Raw genomic sequence first — 23333 nt, 5'->3', positions numbered from 1 at the left:
GCTCACTAGACTGAATCTTGGGATGCAGGATTGTCACGTGAATAGAGATGAGTTCAATTGATGCATTACTCATGATCTTTCAAGAATCACTTGATTCTGGTATTGTCCCAGGTGACTGGAAGATTGACAGGCAGGAGGCAGCGAGTAGGAATAAAAGGGGCCTTTTCTGGTTGGCTGCCAGTGACTAGTGGTGTTCCTCGGGTCAGTATTGGGACAGCTACTTTTCAAATTGTCAGTGCTTTGGATAATGGAATTGATGGCTTTGTGGCTAAATTTGCAGATGATGCAAAGAGAGGTGGAGGGGTGGGTAGTGCTGAGGAAGCAATGCAATTGCAACAGGACTTTGACAAATTGGAAGAATAGGTTAAAAAAAAGTGGCAGGTCGAATATGTGTTGGGTAATATATGACAATATATTTATTATTTATTATAAGAGGTAAGTGGGTAACAGTCAGGAGAGGGAAGGGGAAGAGTCAGGTACTAAAGAGTACCCCTGTGGCTGTACCCCTTGACAATAAGTACTGCTGATTGAGTACTTTTGGGGGGTGGGGAGTACTGTTGGGAGACAGCCTACCTAGGGAAAGCAACAGTGGCTATGCCTCTGGCACAGAGTCCGGCCCTGTGGCTCAGAAGGGTAGGGAAAGGAAGAGGAAGGCAATAGTGATAGGGGGTCAGACAGGTGATTCTGTGGATGCAGGAAAGAAACTTGGTAGTATGCCTCCCAGGTGTCAGGATCCAGGATGTTTCAGATTGCATCCAAGATATCCTGCAGTGGGAGGGAGAACAGTCAGAGGTCATGGTACATATTGGTACCAACAACATAGGTAAGGAAAAGGAGGCGGTCCTGAAAAAAGACTACAGGGAGTTAGGAAGGAAGCTGGGAAGCAGGACTGCAAAGGTAGTAATCTCAGGATTACTGCCTGTGCCACGTGACAGTGAGAATAGGAATAGAATGAGGTGGAGGATAAATGCATGGCTGACGGATTGGAGTAGGAGGCAGGGATTCAGATTTCTGGATCATTGGGACTTCTTTTGGGGCAGGTGTGACCTGCACTAAAAGGACAGATTGCACTTGAATCCCAGGGGGACCAATATCCTGGCGGGGAAGTTTGCTAAGGCTACTGGGGGGAGTTTTAACTAGAATTGTTGTGGGGTGGGAACTGAACTGAAGAGACTGGGGAAGACGCGGTTGGCTCACGAATAGAGAAAGCTTGGAGACGGTGTGTAAGGGAGGATAGGCAGGTGATAGAGAAGGGACGAGCTCAGATGGACGGTTTGAGTTGTGTCTATTTTAATGCAAGGAGTATTGTGAACAAAGCAGATGAGCTTAAGAGCGTGGATCAGTACTTGGAGATATGATGCGGTGGCCATTACAGAAACTTGGATTGCTCAAGACAGGAATGGTTACTTCACGTGCTGGGTTTTAGATGTTTCAGAAAGGACAAGGAGAGAAGCAAAAGCACTGTTGACCAGAGATAGACTCACGGCTGCAGAAAAGGTGAACGTAATGGAGGAATTGTCTATGGAGTCTTTGTGGGTGGAGGTTAGGAACAGGAAGAGATCAGTAACTTTACTGGGTGTTTTTTATAGGCCGCCCAATAGTAACAGGGATATCAAGGAGCAGATAGGGAAACAGATCCTGGAAAGGTGTAATAATAACAGAGTTGTAGTGATGGGAGATTCTAATTTCCCAAATATTGATTGGCATCTCCCTAGAGCAAGGGGTTTAGATGGAGTGGAGTTTGTTAGGTGTGTTCTGGAAGGTTATTTGACACAATATGTAGATAAGCCTACAAGAGGAGAGACTGTACTTGATTTGATATTGGGAAATGAACCTAGTTGTTAGTTCTCACAGTGGGAGAGCATTTTGGAGGTAGTGATCATAATTCTATATCCTTTACAATAGCATTAGAGAGAGATAGGAGCAGACAAGTTAGAAAAGTGTTTAATTGGAATAAGGGGAGTTATGAGGCTGTCAGGCAGGAAATTGGAAGCTTCAATTGGGAACAGATGTTCTCAGGGAAAAGTACGAAGAAGAGTGGCAAATGTTCAGGGAATATTTGTGTGGAGTTCTGTATAGGTACGTTCCAATGAGACAGGAAAGTTATGGTAGGGTACAGGAACTGTGGTGTACAAAGGCAGTAATAAATCTAGTCAAGAAGAAAAGAAAAGCTTACAAAAGGTTCAGAGAGTTGGGTAATGTTAGGGATCTAGGAGATTATAAGGCTAACAGGAAAGAATTTAAAAAGGAAATTAGGAGAGCCAGAAGGAGCCATGAGAAGGCCTTGCCGAGCAGGATTAAGGAAAACCCCCAAGGCATTCTAAAAATATGTGAAGAGCAAGAGGATAAGACGTGAAAGAATAGGACCTATCAAGTGTGACAGTGGGAACGTGTGTATGGAACCAGAGGAAATAGCAGAGGCACTTAATGAATACTTTACTTTTGTATTCCGTATAGAAAAGGATCTTGGTGATTGTAGTGCAGATTTGCAGCGGATTGAAAAGCTTGAGCATGTGGATACTAAGAAAGAGGATGTGCTGGAGCTTTTGAAAAGCATCAAGTTGGATAAGTCGCTGGGACTGGATGAGATGTTGCCCAGGGAGGGCGAGGGAGGAGATTGCTGAGCCTCTGGCAATGATCTTTGAATCATCAGTGGGAACGGGAGAGGTTCCAGAGGATAGGAGGGTTGCGGATGTTGTTCCTTTACTCAAGAAAGGGAGTAGAGATAGCCCAGGAAATTATAGACCAGTGAATCTTACTTCAGTGGTTGGTAAGTTGATGGAGAAGATCCTGAGAGGCAGGATTTATGAACATTTGGAGAGGTATAATATGATTAGGAATAGTCAGCATGGCTTTGTCAAGGGCAGGTCGTGCCTTACAAGCCTGATTGAATTTTTTGAGGATGTGACTAAACACATTGATGAAGGAAGAGCAGTAGATATAGTGTACATGGATTTCAGCAAGGCAGTTGATCAGGTACCCTATCCAAGGCTTATTGAGAAAGTAAGGAGGCATGGGATCCAAGGGGACATTACTTTGTGGATCCAGAACTGGCTTGCCCACAGAAGGTAAAGAGTGATTGTAGATGGGTGATATTCTGCATGGAGGTCGGTGACCAGTGGTGTGCCTCAGGGATCTATTCTGGGACCCTTACTCTTAGTGATTTTTATAAATGACCTGGATAAGGAAGTGGGGGAATGGGTTAGTAAGTTTGCTGATGACACAAAGGTTGGAAGTGTTGTGGATAATGTGGAGGGTTGTCAGAGGTTACAGAGGGACATTGATAGGATAGAAAACTGGGCTGAGAAGTAACAGATGGAGTTCAACCCAGATAATTGTGAAGTGGTTCATTTTGGTAGGTCAGATATGATGGCACAATATAGTATTAATGGTAAGACTCTTAGCAGTGTGGAAGATCAGAGGTTGATGCTGCGCAGGTTGATGCTGAGGTTAAGAAGGCATACGGTGTATTGGCCTTCATTAGTCGTGGGATTGAATTTAGGAGCCGAGAGGTAATGTTGCAGTTATTTCGGATGCTGGTCAGACCCCACTTGGAGTACTGTGCTCAGTTCTGGTCGCCTCACTACAGGAAGGATGTGGAAACCATAGAAAGGGTGCAGAGGAGATATACAAGAATGTTGACTGGATTGGGGTGCATGCCCTATGAAAACAGGTTGTGAAGTCGGCTTTTTCTCCTTGGGGTGACAGAGGTTGAGAGATGTCCTGACAGAGGTGTATAAGATAATGAGAGGTGTTGATCGTGTGGATAGTCAGAAACCTTTTCCCAGGGCTGAAATGGTTGCCACAAGAGGACACATGTTTAAGATGCTGGGGAGTAGGTACAGAGGAGATGTCAGGAGTAAGTTTTTTACCCAGAAGAGTGGTGAGTGCATGAAACAGGCTGCTGGCAATGGTGATGGAGGCAGATATGTTAGTGTCTTTTAAGAGGCTTTTGGATAGGTACATGGAGCTTAGTAAAATAGAGGGTTATAGGTAAGGTAGGGACATGTTTGGCACAACTTTGTGGGCTGAAGGGCCTGTATAGTGCTGTAGGGTTTCTATGTTTCTATAATGCATTTTGGTAAAAATGGAGAGAAGGTTCAAGTATCAGATGTACAGAGGGATTTAGGAGTCCTCATGCAAGACACCCAGAAGGTTAATTTGCAGGTTGAGTTGATGGTAAAGAAGGCAAATGCAATGTTGGTGTTTATTTCAAGGGCAATAGAATATAAAAGCAAGGAGATAATGCAGAGCCCTTATAAGACATTAGTCAGGCCACACTTGGGAGTATTGTCAACAGTTTTGGGCACCATATTTCAGAAAGGATGTTTGGTCATTGGAGAAGGTCCAGAGGAGGTTCACAAGGATGATTCCAGAAATAAAGGGATTAACATATGAGGGGCGTTTGGCGGCTTTGGGCCTGTACTCACTGGAATTTAGAAGAATGAGTGGGGATCTCATTGAAATCTACTGAATGTTGAAAGAACTAGATAAGGTGGATGTGGAGAAGATGTTTCCTTTGGTGGGGTTATCCAGAACTAGAGGGCACAGTCTCAAAATTGAGGAACAACCTTTTAGAATAGTGGTAAGGAGGAATAATTTTAGCCAGAGAGTAGTGAATTTGTGGAATGTTCTCCCACAGACTGCAGTGGAGACAAGTCTGTGGGTATATTTAAGGAGGAAGTTGATTGTTTCTTGATCGGTCATGCATCAAAGGATATGGTGAGAGAGGAGGTGAAAGGGGTTGTGGAGCAGACTTGTTCTTATTGGACTTATTCTGCTCCTGTGTCTTATGGTCTAATTGTGCCTGTATTTGTTGGAGTTTTCAAAGAATGAAATGCACAAAATTCAGTTGATTTCAATCAGGTTAGATCTTAGGAGTGTACTACTTCTGGCTGGGGTATCTAGATTAAGTGTCACATCGTTAGGAGAGAAGAGGGGACACATTTTAGACTGAGGTAAGCAAAATTTCTTCCCAGTTGGTGGAACTCACTCCCAGTTTACCTAAAAGTTGCCAGTCTTGGGCACATGTAAAATAGTTCTGTAAAGTGAAGATATTTTCAAAATAATGCAAAGTTTCTAAATATAGATAAAATACTATAAAGATCAATAAATGGTAAAAAGCAAAATCAAATCAATATTTGGTGTGACCATCCTTTGCCTTTAAAACTGTATCAATTATCTTAGGTACACTGATGTGTAGCTTTATACAAAAAAGGTTGTTCCGAGCTTCTTGGAATAATTGCCACAGTTCTTCTGCAAACTTTGGCTGTCTCATTTGCTTCTGCCTTGCCAGGTAATTCCAGATATCTTCAATGACGTTGATATCAGGGCTTTATGGAGGCCGCTATCTGAAGCCATATAAAAAGAAATCTAAGGCGTACTTTTCACGGTACTGAATATTGATGATGAAAATAAATTAATCTTGTTACACAAAAGGCATAAGCAGGTCTGGAGGAGAGTGAGAATGTGTTGTTAAGTTAAAGGACACACTATGAGCATATTAAACGGCAAAGGAAGTTCACAGAGCCAAGTGGCTACTCCTATTCCTTTACTTGCATTTCTGTTGTTGGAGGTGAGCATTGTCTGATAATTTTGTATCAGAAACGTCTTCAACTTCCTAAATATGTGGATGGGCTGCTTCAATTTCTGTGATTTGAATAGAGACAACATGAAACTACAGATACATTTTCGATGTAATTATATTGTATTGCAGTAGATATATTTAATGTGTTGTTTTTCAATGTTTTGCCATGAAAGCCACCCATGTATTTCCCCCACCATATGGCATATGTATATAATTAGAACTAATTCTGAACCCGTTTCAAACAGTTCCAACTTGAGCTGCAGAGCTTAAAATGTTTTGAAATCTGATCTGTTTGAAAAAAAGTTAGGTTCTTTTGAACTCTGGTCAGACATAACTGTGTTGATAGCTTTAGGCATTCGTTACTGTTGCACATCTCAAGATTTAAATCATAGAATTTTAAAGAGCCATGGCTCTTCTCTAGGAGTCTTCTGAACTCAATAAGGACATTTGATATAACGATTAGAAAAGTGACATGGACTTAAATTTATTTCTAAATTTATACATGTATTATGGTCACACGTTATTGGCATCAGCATGTGATTTTGACATTAGTTTGTTGCTTGGAACTCATAAATTTTAAGGTAGTTAATTATGAATACTTTGCATCGGTGGTTCACAAATAAAAAAGAAATGAATATATGTAATTTAATTGGGACCCTGAATGAAATGAATAGAAATATAAACAGCTTGGAGAACTAATTGTTGCTACTAAATTTGACATTCTACCTGTCAGATATACTTGAAAAACTATATTTATTCAACACATTACAAGGAAAAAGCTGCAATCTCATATCATGCAAAGAGGCTATTACCACTTTCCTTGGAAAACTCAACTTTTCAGTAGCAATATTGGACGCAGCAAGTTCACTGGCCACACTTAAAATAGAATTGCAAGATGATGATCTGATTGTATATTCTAATTATTTGAAACAACTGCACACTGATATGGAATTTTAGTTCCGAGACCTGCTGGAGATGCATATTCCAGATTGGGTGGTAGATCCATTTGGGGTGAACCTGAATGATGTTGATATCACATTGCAAGAATGTCTTATTGAGCTGCAGAGAAGTTTAACAGCAGCTCAAGCAGAAGTCAAATGCAGCAACCAAAATTTCCGGATAAAGCATAGTTATTTGTAGTTGGATCTCCCTCCTCTTATCTAGTTGAATGTGGTTTTAGTCAAGCGCTTCAACTTTTATCAAAAGCTTGTAACTGCCTTGACGTTGTGAAAATAGGTGATCTTCAATTACCTTTAACCAAGTTGCCACCAGATATTCAAAAGCTTGCTAGTTTGCATCGGGGCAAGGATCCCACTAAATACCCAAAGCAACAATATTAAGCGCTTTTTCATTGCAGGGTGGAAGAAGAAACAAAATATAGTATTTATTATAGATTAGTATAAATAGTACTGTTGACCCAAAAAAAATCTAGCAACTAATAGAGACTATAGAGAGTGGGGGCCACACGGGTAAATGAGTCACAAGTGGGCAATGAGCAGAAAAAGGCTGAGAACATCCTTCACATCTGCTCCATTTTGTGTTTCCATCTTTTAGCTTTTCTGTAAATTTACTAGTAATAACTCAAGTTCTACTAGGAAGCTCTGTACCACCCCTCCCCATGGCACTCTTTTACCTGTCAAGCTGAAATCATAGAAATTATGAAAAAATGAGCAGTATAGACCATTCCAACATTCTAAACTGCTCACTGTTTAACACAATGATGGATTAATCATTTTATCCATACAGTCTAAAGAAGTTTGGAGCCTGATCATTCAGTGCCCATTAATTTCTTTAGTGCTCCTCAATATTTCATTAAGTTTCCCTTTTCTTCTAGTTCCCATAGCTGTCTGTAAGGAGTTTGTACATCCTCTCTGTGACTACATGGGTATCCTGTGGGTGCTCTGGTTTCCTCCCACATGCAAAGACATACTGGGTGGTAGGTTAATTGATCACTGTACATTGTCCCGTGATTACACTAGATTTAAATCAAGGGATTGCTGGGTGGCACAGCTCAAAGGGTTGGAAGGGCCTATTTACACTGTATTCCAATAAATAAATAAATAAATTGAATTCCTTTCCAATGATATCTGGGAGGTTGTTTGTGTCCTCTGTTAGGACAGAACTGAAGTACTTTTGTAATTGGAGTCAATGAATCATAGTCTGGAAAAACCCATTATCCATTGAGTATTCATTTAGACACATTTTAACATTAATGCTATTTTATTTCCCCCATGTTTTCACCAATTCCTCCCAGATTCTGCCATTCACCTGCACATGAGGAAATTTACAGTACCTAACTAACCTACAAAAACATCTTTTGTATGTGAGAGGAAACTGGAGTACTGGGGAAACTATCTCTTTCACAGGGAGAACATGCAAATTCAACACAAGGCCAAACCTGACACTCTGCCATTCCTTTGTTTCCAATTATAATTATGCCACACCCATGCCTCTTCAGATGGTTCAGTACCTTTGTGTTCCATTACACAGAAAACCTTACCCTACATAAGGCACACTTGCTAAACAGTAATTAAGTAATTTATAAAAGTTTATAAATTTATAAAAAGCTGAATTGATCCAAATCAGGCTCTGCTTCCAAGGTGCTCACAGACTGAACTTAGAAATGTATAAATATTTCCCCATTGTTATAGAGTCATACAGCATGGAAGCAGGATTCTCAGTCCACTATGTTATGCTGGCAATCTCTACTAATCCTTTTTTCCAGTACTTTATCCTTGGCCTTCTATGCCATTGCATTTCAAGTGCTCATCTAAAATCTTAAGTTTTGTAAGAGTAACTGCCTCCATCAACTTCTTGGGCAATGCATTTTAGATTTCAACCACCCTGTGGGTGGAAAAAAATCTCCAATTACACTCTAAATCTCTTCTCCCACACTTTAAATCTTATTTTTCACCCCTGCCAAGGTGGAAAGTTTCTCACTATTTAACCTATCGATACCCCTTGTACTGTACCCTTTGCTTCAAGGAAAACAAGATACTTGGTTCAGATTTTCCTGATAGCTGAAATGCTGCACTCCAGGCAAAGTCCTATTGAGTCTTTCCTGTACTATCTCCATGCAGTCCTATCCTTGCTGTAGTGTGACCATATTTGCACAGTGCTCCGGTTCTGGTCTAACCAGTCTTATTGTTGTATCATAACCTGCTCTTGTATTCTGTGCCCCATCTAATGAAAGCAAGTATCTCATATGCTGCCTTAACTGCTTTGTCTACCTATGCTACTACCTTCAAGTATCTTGTATCTATACCAAACTCCAAAGAGCATTTATTATCAAAGTATGAATACTGTATACAACCTTGAGATTTGTCTTCTTGCAGGCAGCCACAAAACAAAGAAACATGATTGAACCCTTTTCAAAAAAGAACAAACCATTTAAACTTTTTTTTCTAAATAATACAAGTAAACAAATAAAACAGAATGTTATCTGCAGAGTCCCCAATTTGAGTACACAGCTTTGGAGCCCATTCAACATTGGGGTGAGCGAAACCTGGTCAGGAGACCGTTCCAATGCAGACGGATGGCGCTGAACACCTGTTAGATTTCCGCTCTTGTCCTTCACAGTTGTAATCTTGCTTGATGCTTTAATCAGTGCAGAATAATGGAGTCAACCATGAGTTCATGTTCACCCAACAGGTTGCTACACAGCGTCCATCCCTGGTGCTGGCCATACCTAGATTCTCAAGACTCTAGTTTGCTGAATCCCTCAGCAGATCGCAAAAGCACCAGTTTGTTTAGTCAGCTCAAGAGCATGTCCTTAAAAGGGCTTTTACAGGTTACAGATTGCAGCAATTGCAGTTCAGAAGTAAATCTAAAAGAGTATGTAGTAGTTCTGTGAGCTGTCTGCAATACGTTGTTGTTGGTCACCGGCACAAGGTCTTTCTGTACTTGCTAGAATCCTATCAAAAATTAATTTTTTAGTCCTTTCACATTTTTCAGGATTAAATTCCCTCTGACCTGATGCAGCGAGATAGGACCCTGGTCAGACGCCACTTGGAGTACTGTGCTCAATGCTGATCGTCTCACTACAGGAAGGACGTGGAAACTATAGAAAGGGTGTAGAGGAGATTTACAAGGACATTGCCTGGATTGGGGAGTATGCCTTATGAGAATAGGTTGAGTGAACGTGGCCTTTTTTCCCTGGAGCGACAAAGGATGAGAGTTGACCTGATAGAGGTGTATAAGATGATGAGTGGCATTGATTGTGTGGATAGTCAGAGGCTCTTTCCCAGGGCTGAAATGGCTAGCACGAGAGGGCACAGTTTTAAAGGTGCGTGGGAGTAGGTACATAGGAGATGTCAGGGGTAAGTTTTTTGCGCAGAGAGTGGTGAGTGTGTGGAAAGGGCTGCCGGCAGCAATGGTGGAGGCGGAAATGATAGGATCTTTTAAGAGGATTCTGGAAAGGTGCATAGAGCTTAGAAAAGTAGAGGGCTATGGATAAGTCTAGGTAGTTCTAAGGTAAGGACATGTTCGGCACAGCTTTGTGGGCTGAAGGGCCTGTATTGTGCTGTAGCTTTTCTGTGTTCTATGTTTTATGCCATCATTTCTCTCATCAGCTGAAGAGTATTATTTTGTAGCTAAAGGCTAAGCTACTCAGTATTAATAACACAAATTTTGTGTCAGCTACAAACTTACTAATCATACCTTCTACATTGAGGCTTGGATTATTGGTATAAATAACTAGCAGCAAAGGTTCCAACACTGATATCTGCAGTATACCACTGGTCATATACTTCCAATTACAAATTCAAGCCTTCATCATCACGTTGTAGTGCCAGTCACCAACTCCATTGTGCATCCAATTTACCAAATGGTTCTGAATCTCAGTATTTACTCCACCCCCTTGTGTACTGTTAAAGAGACATTTTGCTTCAATGTTCCACTGAATGTAAAATTCTCTTTTCCTCTTGGACAACCCTTGGGAATCAAGCTTGTGAATTTCTTTGAACTTCCTTTAATTCAACTATGTTTTGATATTATTTACTTAATATAGTTTTTTTTAATTACATGGAAGGATTTAATGGAATTTAGATCTTCAAATTACATCATGTACTTTTACTTAGTTTGCAGAATATTTCCTAGTCTACACACACCACTCACATGTTCATCATTCCTCAATATTTACTTCATTTGATGTATTGGATGCTGATAAGCTATTTTGATTATTACAAATATATAATATTCTAATCAGATTTGACTACCTTTTGATTGTTCTGAAGTTCTCAAATTTTATAAATTAGAAGATTGGTCTTGCAGTTAGGACCAAGAATTATTTCAATCAAGTTGGGAAGGATTGTTCCAAATTGATATAAAAGGCTTGAAATTTCAAGTAATAGTAGCTGGAAAGAAAATTAATGTATTTTAAAGCCACAAGATATTCAGAAGGATGTTACAGCCACGTACTTTGTCATAATTTTCCTAGGATAATAGGTTTTTAGCAGTTAGAGTGCTCAGCAGGATCCTTCAACAACAGCGTTGTAGTGGACAGTGAATGTGTTTTGCTGGTGTTCATTGAAGAATGAATACTCCCACTTGGAGTACTGTGCTCAGCTCTGGTCACCTCACTATAGGAAGGCTGTGGATACCATAGAAAGGGTACTGAGGAGACTTACAAGGACATTGCCTGGATTAGGGAGCATGCCTTATGAGAATAGGTTGAGTGAAGTCAGCCTTTTTTCCTTGGAGCGATGGAGGTTGAGAGCTGACCTGATAGAGGTGTGCAAGATGATGGGAGGCATTGATTGTGTGGATAGTCAGAGGCTTTTTCCCAGGGCTGAAATAGCTAGAACAAGAGGGCACAGTTTTAAGGTGTTTGGAAGTAGGTACATGGGAGATGTCAGGCGTAAGTTTTTGCGTAGAGAGTGGTGAGTGTGTGGAATGATCTGTCGGCGACGGTGGTGGAGGTGGATATGATAGGGTCTTTTAAGAGACTCTTGAACAGGTACATGAAGCTCAGAAAAATAGAGGGCTATGGGTATCTAGGTAATTTTTAAAGTAAGTACATGTTTGGCATAGCATTGTGGGCAGAAGGGCCTGTATTGTGCTGTAGGTTTTCTATGTTTCTAAAATCTAATCCTGATGAAGTGTCTCGGCCCATAATATTAACAATTTTTTCTTCGTCATAAATGCTGCCTGTCCTGCTGAGTTCTTCCAGTATTGTACGTGTACTGCTTTGGATTTCCAGCAACGGCAGAATTTGTGTTTATATTCTTGTGCTTAGTTACAAGTGTATGCCAAGTATGTATAGACTTCAGTTATAGTTCACAAATAAAGAGATCTTACGTGTTATAGGTATACTTGATTGAGTTAAATACAACAATGTGCTAGGTTATTTGAACTGATTGTTTGGTATACCCCAGATATTTTCACAGTAGCCATGTTCAAGATAGCTATGAGAATTCATGTAACCATTGAAGGTTAACATGACAGTTATTTTAATGTACAAGGAATCTCTCAGCTTGTGAGCTTAAAGCTGCTCTCTGTGGATTCAGCATTCAAGCAGAAATAAGTCTAGAAAGTCACCTTTTGTTGCAGCTTTTGTACCAGATTAATGTATTTTAATCAGTATATAGTGTAGAAAGGGATTGGTGAAACTGCATGCAGCAGCTGTGGTATGTTTGGGAGGAAAAAACGACTTTGGATCCAAGGTTCCCACAGCACTGCACCACGAGGGATTTATTTGCCCTGTAGAATAAAATGATTACTCAATAATTCCATTATCATTGTTGTCATGCAACTAGCTCAGCTGCTATTAAGTATCAAGTTGCTCTGAAATGAATTAGCTGGATTGCTTTTTGGCCAGCAATTATAATGTTCACCTACTGAAATAGTAGACTGAGTGTTATCACCAAAGCACTTGAAGTCACATGGACGCAACATCAAAGTAATTTCTAAGTTTATTCTTAAATGCCACTTGAGTCATTTTCAATTGAAGAGAGTTTGTTACCATAATGGGATGTGCTCTACTGTAAGTGTACAATATGGAGCAGAGCCCAAAATCTGTACTTTATAATTTTGCAAATTGCCCAGAACTGACCAGTAGCTCAGTAATCCTGCATAGTCAAAAAAGTGCTTTCTTCAAGCCTCCTTTGAGCACGTGAATGAGTGCTTCCCTTTAAAACTCTATTTCAAGCCATTTTCATAGAAACGTAGACATAGAAAACCTACCGCACAACACAGGCCCTATATAGCTGTAACATTACCTCTAGGCTCTTGAACTCAATCCCAAGGCTGATGGCAGCCAGTACACCGTATGCCTTCTTAACCACACAGTCAACCTGCATAGCAGCTTTGAGAGACCTATGGACTCGGACCCCAAGATCCCTCTGATCCTCCACACTGCCAAGGGTCTTACCATTAATATTATATTCTGCCATCATATTTGACCTAACAAAATGAATCACCTCACACTTAATCTGGGTTGAAGTCCATTTATCACTTCTCAGCCCAGTTTTGCATCCTATCAATGTTCCATTGTAACCTCTGACAGCCCACTACGCTATCCACAACACTCCCAATCTTTGTGTCATCAGCAAATTTACTAACTCATCGCTCCACTTCCTCATCCAGCTCATTTATTAAAATCATGAAGAGAAGGAGTCCTAGAACAGATCCCTAAGGCACACCACTGGTCACCGACCTCCATGCAGTATATGACCTGTCTATAACTGCTCTTTGCCTTCTGTGGGCAAGCCAGTTCTGGATCTACAAAGGAATGTCCCCTTGGATCCCATGCCTCCTGACTTTCTCAATAAGCCTTGTATGGGGTACCTTGTCAAATGTCTTGCATTTGGGGAGGGGGATTAAATAAATAAGGGACAGGGTAAGATGGGGAGGACGGGCATTAACAGCATTAAGTTAGAGAAGTCAATGTTCATGCCATCAGGTTGGAGGCTACCCAGACGGAATACAAGGTGTTGTTCCTCCAAACAGAGCATGGCTTCATCTTGACAGTAGAGGAGGCCATGGATAGACATATCAGAATGGAAATGGGACGTGGAATTAAAATGCGTGGCCACTGGGATAACCTTTTTGAAAAGTATTGATGTTGTGTTAATTTAGAAATTGAATGGCAGAGGGGAAGAAGCTGTTCCTGAATTGCTGAGTTTGTGCCTTCAGGCTTTTGTACCTCCTTCCTGGAAGTAACAATAAAGGGGCATGTCTTGGATGGTGGGGGTCCTTAATGATGGACGCTGCCTTCCTGAGGCACTACTACTTGAAGATTTCTTGGCTACTTCGGAGGCTAGTATCCATGATGGAGCTGACTGATTTTAATTTTACAATTCTCTGCAACTTACTTTGATCCTGTGCAGTAGCCCTCTCCCCCTCCTCCCCCATACCAGATGGTGATGCAGCCAGTCAGAATGCTGTCCACAGTACATCTGTAGCAGTTTTAGAGTGTTTTAAGCAACAAACCAAACTCCTAATGAAATATAGCCGCAGTATTGCCTTCTTCATAGCTGCATCAATGTGTTACAACCAGGTTAGGTCCTCAGAGATAGTGGCACTCAGGAACTTGAGATTTGTCATTCTCCCAACTTATTATCCCACTATGAGTTGGTTGTGTTCCCTCATTCTACCCCTTCTGAAGCCAGCAGTCAGTTTTTTGGTCTTATGAACATTGAGTGCGAGATTGTTGCTATGACACCACCCAAACAATTGGTATATCTTGCTTCTGTATACCCTCTATTCGTTCAAATTCAATCTATTTTGGATATACTCAATGACTTTCCTCTACTGCCACCTTAGGAAGAGAACTTGAGAGATTCTATGCCCTCTGAGTGAGAGTTTCTTCTTGTTTCACTTCTGAATGGCCAGCTCCTTATTTTGAGATAGTTACCCAGAGTTAACATCTTTGGATAGGGAGTCAAGACCAATATACCAGATGTGGCCTATAAGGACACTGTATATAATTGGAGCAAATATTTTCTCCACTTTTGCACAAAGGCCAAAATACTCTTTGCCTTTCTAATTCTTTGCTGAACCTGCTCGTTCATTTTCAGTGATCAGTGCTCAAGGGTCTCAAAACAACCATTCAATTCCATGAGCAACAATTCATTCCTTCTAAAGGTACTTCATTCTATTTTTTTCTGCAAGTACTTATTTTACTCAGTATATTACTTTATCATGTTCATTTTAAATTAAACGAGCTAATATTTGGATTTTCAACCGATCAACCTGACCTTCTATAAAACATACCAAAATATCTTTCTCTAGTTAGATCTCAATATCCAACCCTGTCTCCATTGTTCATGAAACTTGTACCCATCTATCTTCTCCTTTTCATTTACTGCTTCTCTAACCTATTGTCACATGTACAGTGAAAAGCTTGTCTGTTTTAAACTTCATTTAAGCTGTCCTTTTCCTACCCGACCCCAGACCCCAAAGCACTCTTTCCATTTTATTTTGGCAATTTTTCTCTGGACTCTCTTTCCTAAGAGCATTCCCTTCGAAACACCAGGTTTCACCTTTGTTTTTGTTAATCATTTCCTCCCTTTGCTTTCCATGCCATTCATCTTCCACAATGCCTCTCACTTTCTCAAATAGAAATGGTTCTGAGCCATTGGAGGAAATGGTGCAGATGTAGGATTTGGTTATAATTACAGCAGGACTTCAATTAAAAATGAAGGACACTAGACAAGTTCTTTTTATTTGTATAATGTGTAATGTTATGTTGTGATAAAAGATTCACTGGGAAGTGTGGATGTAGTGTGATAAAATTTTGCATTAAACACACTGCTAGGATCACCTGTAGAGAAAAGCAACTAGAAAATTCAGTAGCAAAGCAGATACTCCCTCTGGATACCGTCTCTCCAAGAGACCATCTTCTGAATGAAGTATGAATTTGAAGTTCAAGCATATTCGTGCTTAACCTAGAAGCAATGCTTAGGGTCCTGAAAATAGGAAGGAAAGTGGTAAATGATGTGAGTGACATCTCCAATATTTGTGTGAGAAGTTGTGGGAGGTATTGAAAGACTTGGAAGAATCTCTGATTTGGAAAAATTTGGAAGAATGTTCTATACATGACTGCAAGAAACTGCAGGGAGTTGTGGACACAGTTCCAACAAATCACTGGAACTAACCTCCCCTCTATGGATTCTTCTTGTTGCCTCAGTAAAGCAGCCAGCATAATCAAATGCTCTACCCACTCCAGATATTCTCTCTTCTCTGCTTTCCCTTTGGGCAAATGATACAAAAGCCTGAAAGAACAGAGTCGAGGACAACTTCCACCCCACTGTTATCAGACTCTTGAATAGACGTCTTGTATGGTAAAATGGAATCTTGGCTTCATAATCTACCTTTGTTATGATCTTGCACTTTATCATTTAATTGCACTGCATTGTTACAGTTATCTTATTGTACCTCAATGCACTGTGTAATGATTTGATCTGTATAAACAGTATGCAAGACAAGCTTTTCAGTGTACATGTGACAATAAACCAATACCAAGAATGTCAAGAGAGTTCCGTTGTGAATGGTACTTTTGGAATTTGGTGTGAAATGTGTTCTGCAGTGAGATTATGTTGGAGGTATTAGGAGTTAGTGAACGATCTTTTGCATGTGGAGTTAGGTGGGGTGACAAATGAGAATAAGGAAATCTTTGTCCTTGATCGTAATCAGCAGGGAAATATCTTGCTTGATAATCTGACCAGTAGGATAGACAAGAATCAGTGGATGTTGTGTACTTCCATTTTCAGAAGGTCTTTGACAAGGTTCCACACATGAGGCTGCTTAACAAGTTAAGAGCCCATGGCTCTACTTGAAATATTCTTTCATGGATGAAGCACTGGCTGATTGACAAGAGGCAAAGAGGAGCCATTTTCTGGTTGGCTAATGGTGACTAATGGTTTTCCACAGGGTCTATGTTGGGACTGATTTTTATGTTGTATAGCAATGATTTGGATGACAGTATTGATGGTTTTTTGTTCAAGTTTGCAGACGATATAAAGATAGATGAAGGGGCAGGTAGTTTTGAGGAAGTAGAGAGGCTATAGAAGGTCTTAGATTAGGAGAATCGGCTGCAGATGGAATGCAGTGTTGGGAAGTGTATGGGCGTGCACTTTTAAAACTATTTTCTAAATGGAGAGAAAATTCAAAAGCTGAGGTGCAGAGGGACTTGGGAGTCCTTTTGCAGGATTCCTTAAATGTTAATTTGCAGGTTGAGTCTGTGGTGAGGAAGGCAAATGTGATGTTAGCATTCATTTGAGAGGACTAGAATATAAAAGCAAGGATGTAATGTTAAGGCTTTATAAAGTTCAGGTGAGGCCTCACTTGGTGTATTGTGAGCAGTTTTGGGCTTTTTATCTAAAAAAGGATGTGCTGATTTTGGAGAGAGTTCAAAAAAGGTTCACGTAAATGATTCCAGGATTGGAAGACTTGGTATATGAGGAGTTTTTGATGGCTCTGAACCTCTGCTCACTAGAATTCAGAAGAATGAGGGGTAACCTCATTGAAACCTAACAAATGTTGAAAGGCCTCAATAGAGTTGATGTGGAGATATTTCCTGTGGTGGGGAAGTCATAAGACAGAAGACACAGCCTCAGAGTGGAGAGGCATCCTTTTAGAATGGAAATGAGGAGGAATTTCTTTAGCCAGATGGTGGTGAATCTATGGAATTTGTTGCCATGGGTGGCTGTGGAACCTAAGTCGTTGGGTGTATTTAAGGCAGAGGTTGATAGATTCTTGATTACTTGGGGCATGAAGGGATATGGGGAGAAAGGAGATTGGGGCTGAGAGGGAAAATGGATCAATCATAATGAAATGGAAGGCCAAATGGCCTAATTCTGCTCCTATATCTTATGGTCTTATGAATTTGAGTGCAATTAAATACATTGGATTCTGGTTAACTGGGACACATTGGGATCAGTACATTTTGGCCCAATTAAGTGGCTGTTCCAATTAGCTAAAGTTTCAAGGAAATATTTTAAGAAGTATAATAAAGACAAACTGAGTAACAAATTATGTAATTAAATGAAATACTGATTAAATTAGAGCTGTACCAATGGTGCCATGATACTATAAAACTGTGTATTATTTCCTAATAGTTATTGACGGAGGAATTTATCCAGTGTATCCAATGAACAAAATCAATGTAGACACCTAGTTCAGTTAATGGAATGCCTTCATACAATGCTATCGATAATTGCATCCTCCAAAATCGTAATTTTCATTGTAACATTCAAGATAATGGTGATAACTTAAAATTCTTTGTATTTTCTAACTTGTTGAAGCAATGAAATTATTTCATTTTCTCTCCTGGCTGTTTTTGGCATCTATAGTCCTGAATGCTTGAAACCATAGTGAGCAAAGCAGTTGCAATCATCTTGCCAACAATCAGTGACAAAAATCGCTGCTTTTTGAATGCACACAATTGATGCCATCCAAGCATAGTGTAGCATCTAACAGCCGCACAAGTGTGCGTGACTAACTCTAGTTAGATCCTGCTCGGCAATAGTGTCCCAATTAGGCAGCATAATGTTCCAAATAAACAAAGGGTATCACGGCAATTTTCTCCATTAGTTTTTGTCTTTTTAAGAGTTGTCCCAAATAACCAATGGCCTACTTAACTGGAATCCTCTTGTGTTTGCAGTGACTGATAGAATAGAATGCTCTTACTAGTACTGAAGTACATTTTCACAGCAAATGAAGAAATGCTGTGGCACAAAAGTCATTTTCTGCACCAAATTGTTTCTACTTTTCATTGAAAAAAGAATTTTTGGATAGCATAAATTCTCCATTCATATAATGTGGAGTTACTTTAAGACCTGCTGTGTCACTGACTTATGAAAATCTTGAGAGGACATTCAGTCTTGTTTATTTTTCAGGAATTTTTCAGTTCTGTGCCATTCCTGAATTAGTTAATCCAAAAACAAAATACTCTGTTTTGGAAATCTTTTTAAAAAAATCTTTAAGTGCAGAATAGCTCAGCAGGCCAGGCTGAGAGGGAAGTAATGTTAATGTTTCAGATTGAGAAAGATTAAGCTGAAGAAATTTGGCCTGTCCCCTAAAACCCTCACTATTTTTTATAGATGCACCATAGAAAGCATTCTTCTAGGGTGCATCACAACCTGGTATGGAAGTTTTCCTGTCCAAGACCAGAAGAAGCTGCAGCAGAAGATTGTGAACATAGCCCAGCACATCACACAAACCCATCTTCCATCCTTGGACTCGCTTTACACTGCACTCTGTTGGAGCAGTGCTGTCAGGATAATCAAGGACACGACCCACCCAGCCAACACACTTTTTGTCCCTCTTCCCTCCGGGAGAAGGTTCAGGAGCTTTAAGATTCATACGGCCAGATTTGGGAACAGCTTCTTTCCAACTGTGATAAGACTGCTGAACGGATCCTGACCCTGATCTGGGCCGTACCTTTGAAATATCCAGACCTGACTTGCACTACCTTACTTTCCCTTTTCTATTTTATAATTATGATTTATAATTTAAATTTTTATTATATTTACTTTGATTTGTACTTCAGGGAGCGCGAAGCGCAGAATCAAATGTCGCTGTGATGATTGTACGCTCTAGTATCAATTGTTTGGTGACAGTAAAGTAAGTAAATGTTAGTTGCTAGAAATTCACAGTTTTGTGACACACCAAAAAAGGAAGGAAAGAACAAAGTGAATGACTTCCATCTGTGCAATTTATTACATTTGATTGATAACCTTCCCTAGTTATGATGAAAGTTCATGGACTTGAAACATTAACTGTTGTTGGCAGATCTGTTTCCAGAATTTTATATCTTTATGTTCTGAAGAAGTCATAGATTCCTGCATGAGCTTTAGTTTTGCTGAGGGTGAAATAATGTGTAGCTGGATCTCGAGGAGCTTTTATGGATGAAATGTAGTTAGGGCATCGTGTGGTGTAGCAGTTAGATGATGCCGTTACAGCTCAGGGCTTTGGAGTTCAATTCCAGCACCTTCTGTAAGGAATTGATAAGTTTGCACCATGACCTTGTGGATCTCCTCCAGGTGCTCTGGTGTCCTCCCATGGTTAGTAGGTTAATTGGTAAATGTAAATTGTCCTGTGATTAGGCTAGTGTTAAATGGGTAGATTACTGGGCAACATGTAATTGAAATCATTTGGCATTTATTACGTTGCAATGGATTTCAAAATGTTAGTATATTTGATGTCTGTTTTTCCTTTGCAGTGTTGTGCAATCCATCAGGACAAGAAAATGAGCCACCGACTCAAATCCCTGTGCCAACCCCAATCCAAGCCCCAATTCCAACCCCACCTTCCACTACTATGCCAGCCCCAGCCTCTGCTCCAACCCTGTCCCAGCCTCCCACTCCTCCAGGTCCAGGCCAATCACAACTGGAGGAGCTGATTCAGCAGAGTCTGTGGAATCTTCAGCAGCAGGAACAGCATCTCCTTATGCAAAGACAGGTCAGTTACCACAGTTGACAGCAGTTAGTGGATCAGTTCAGAACATCCGCCCAGGAAAGTAAGCCAGTTCAATGGAATGAGCTCTTCTTGTTTGCATATTCGTTTGATAGTGTTTCCAATAGAAACTTGAGCAGTTGTTCTACTGGTGCACATGCTCTTATGCAATCAGGATGAAGGGTGATCAGAGAGGACAAAAATGATAAACTACTTTGAAAGAAAAAGTATTTCCTCCAGTAGGAGTGTCCGAAACATAAGTAGCATGATTTGTTTACTAACGTTCAAAAATCATTTTTTTCCACGGAGGCAGCAGAAATCTGAAACTCTTCCAGAAAAGGTTGTGGATGCTGGGTGTTTGTTGACAATTTTTTGAAATTGAGACCAGTAGATTGATTAAGTAAGTATGTAGAGGGTTTTGAATCTACGGACTATACATGCGCAATGGCTTTAATAAGGTCTAGTTTCTTAGGGTCCTTCACACAAACTGTTCATCAAACAAAAATCTTGGGTGCGTCACTAATGAGTAGAATATCCTCGTTCTCTTCCTTCATTTTATCACAGTCTACTTGTGTGATTTGAAAGGACAGAACTTGATAGTATTTATTTGTTGAGAGATGGAGTGTTTTGTAAGGCAAGGCAGCTATCTATTGGGGGTTGCAGAGAAAAAGATCTTTGGAAGTAGCAATCATTTAAAGTGTGGGGGGGGCAATTTAGTAATTTTTACTTTGCTTTAGAAATGCCTTTTTAATTTCCTCTTCTGTTTTTTAATGGAGCTGTTTATTTTTCTTTAGGAGCAAATAACTGCAGCAATAGCCTTGGCAATGGAACAGCAAATTCAGAAGCTTCTGTCGGAGACACAGCTGGACATGACCGAATTTGACAATCTGTTACAGCCAATTATTGACACTTGTACCAAAGATGCCATTTCTGTATGGTGCCTCTTATTATCTTATCCTGAACATGCTTTTCTTTCTATGGAACTGCATTAATCCAGCAATTATACTTAACTCTGGTTCAAATGAAAATTACAACTTGGCAAAATAATTGCATTTTTAGTGAAATTAAAAACATTCAGTTTGATCGGCTGTATGATACAAGTAGAGGCAGAACCTCCCAAGTTATTTTCATCACAATTGCTGAGGCAAACAGTTCAGAAAAGTCCAATTCCTGAATAATGTTATCTAGCAGTAGTTACATCAGTATGATCAGTATTTTTAGAATGTGCTTTTATGTTTATGGACATTCAGTGTTGGCAGTAATCACATGTAGTACCAGCTTTCAGTTTCCGCCATTGTCTGTAGGGAGTTTGAATGTTTTCCTTTTAACCATGTGGGTTTCCTCCAGGTTCCCTGGTGTTCTCCCACAGTGCAAAGGCATACTAGTTGGCAACTTAATTTTAAATTGTCCCTTGATTAGGCTAGGTTTAAATGAGAAGGATTGCTCGGTGGTGTGGCTCATGAGGCCGGAAGGGCCTATTCTGTGCTATATCACAATAATCAATAATTAAATAAATGCCTGCCATTATATTATAGACTTTGATGTTGAAAATTATGGTCATTTCTCAGAATATTGCCCATGTTCTAGTTTGTGATGGCTCAGAACAAATCAGAGATTACTACTAATGCAACCATTTTGGTTGTCATAATTACTTACTTTTTTTCCAAGGGTTTCAAATATTATTTATTTATTTATTTTTTTCTTCTTATGGGAAGAATTCCCTTTAAACTAGTGTGTTTCAGTGTTATATCAATGTGCATTATCACTGCTTTCACACCAATCATCACAAATAATTGTAGCCATCTACAATTTACTCATATAAAATAATTCAAATTTTTCTCTAGGGATCTTCCAAGTGAGAGAACAACTAGAATGCTGAAGCTTGTTTTTCTTCTATTTAGGTAGATTTGCGTGCAATTGTACTGAGCAATCATTGTTCTTTTACCAGAATGTTAATAAGTGATATATTGCATAAAATGTAACTGCTGCTTTGAAGAATTGCCGTGTTAGTGACTTACTGGTACTTGGACCAAATCCAATAATGTCTTCCACCAATTGGATCATTTGTTTTCCATGGATAATACTATAAAAATGCTAATGCTAAATTTGATTGTTCAAAGTAGATTGTATGGTTGTTTGAACATCTTAATTATCACATAGTGCCACTTTTGGAGTATAGTTGGATGGAGCAAATGACTCAGTGAGCATCAATGCATTCCCCTGAACTTTGATCACAATCTAATGAACTTAGCTCTTCTTAACACATAGTAGCTCGGCTCCAAGGTAACATCTACTTTTTGGCTTAAAATGAGGTAAAAGCTGCCAAAGGAAATATAAAAGGGTATTGATAGGTTTTTGAGAAAGATGTTGCAGGTGACTGTTGCTTTGAAATTCTTTCCCACAATTGACATGGCCAGGTTCTCTGTAATGTATTATCATTTTATTTCTTATATCCTTAGGCTGGTAAGAACTGGATGTTTAACAATGCAAAAACTCCTCAGCATTGTGAGCTGATGTCTGGTCATCTGAGGAACCGAATCACAGCTGAAGGAGCCCATTTTGAACTACGGCTCCATCTGATCTACTTGATAAATGATGTACTTCATCACTGGTTAGTATCTTAATTGCATTACTAAAATATTGGAAACATAGATGGAGACAGAAATTGGGTTGGGAAGTAATCCAGGATTTATCTTGGATTACATATTCAAATGTTTGTTCAAATATTTGAGAGTTCAAATATTGAGTTCCAGTGCTACCCAGATTTATTCCATTCTGCAGAATCCCTCATCATTTTTCAAGATTATAACAGTTCATCTAACTATTGCATGCAATGACAATGCTTAGGTTAATCCATCACGATGAGATGCAAATCCCAATTTTACAATCATGGCAGACACCAAAGAGGATCGTGAAGGGGATTATAAAACCATTGGGTATCATTTTTCTTCTATAACTTTGTACAACACTTTCTGTGAATGATAAAAGGACCTAAAAGAAGGTTTATTATGTTCAAAGGAAGTATAGTGCTTGGGAGCAGGGGTATGTGATAAACACAACTGGTATTTGAATGCCAAGCCAGCTCTTTGCATATCTTGCCGTTTCACATTAATAAATTGTACATACCAGGTGGCTGTAAGAGCCTTGATCTAATTCCATACTCTGCAACTGTATTTCCTGAACTGTGTTGTGACAAAAAAAAGCTTAGAGGATGGTTATATTTTGAGACCAACTGCCACTTCAGTATATTACCTCACTTTGAGTACATCTGAACAGTAAATGCTGTTGTGATAGTACAGGAAATTGTTTGCAAATGGGAGCTACAGATGTGTCTTTGCAGAGCGAGGTA

At 39.7% G+C, this 23333-nt stretch overlaps 1 protein-coding gene across 3 annotated transcripts in view; it reads left to right on the top strand.

The window, feature by feature from the left end:
* Positions 1 to 23333, top strand: part of cherp (calcium homeostasis endoplasmic reticulum protein) — a 79859-nt gene that overhangs the window by 3369 nt on the left and 53157 nt on the right. For all 3 annotated transcript variants that reach the window (XM_059991713.1, XM_059991714.1, XM_059991711.1), the window contains exons 3-5: positions 19752 to 19990; positions 20779 to 20916; positions 22444 to 22595. In XM_059991713.1, the coding sequence (XP_059847696.1) occupies positions 19752 to 19990; positions 20779 to 20916; positions 22444 to 22595 (529 nt within the window). The remainder of the gene's footprint in view (positions 1 to 19751; positions 19991 to 20778; positions 20917 to 22443; positions 22596 to 23333) is intronic.

This window comes from Hypanus sabinus, chromosome 16, assembly GCF_030144855.1.
Source record: "Hypanus sabinus isolate sHypSab1 chromosome 16, sHypSab1.hap1, whole genome shotgun sequence".
Lineage (NCBI taxonomy): Eukaryota > Metazoa > Chordata > Chondrichthyes > Myliobatiformes > Dasyatidae > Hypanus > Hypanus sabinus.
This window is presented reverse-complemented; position numbering and strand designations above follow the sequence as displayed.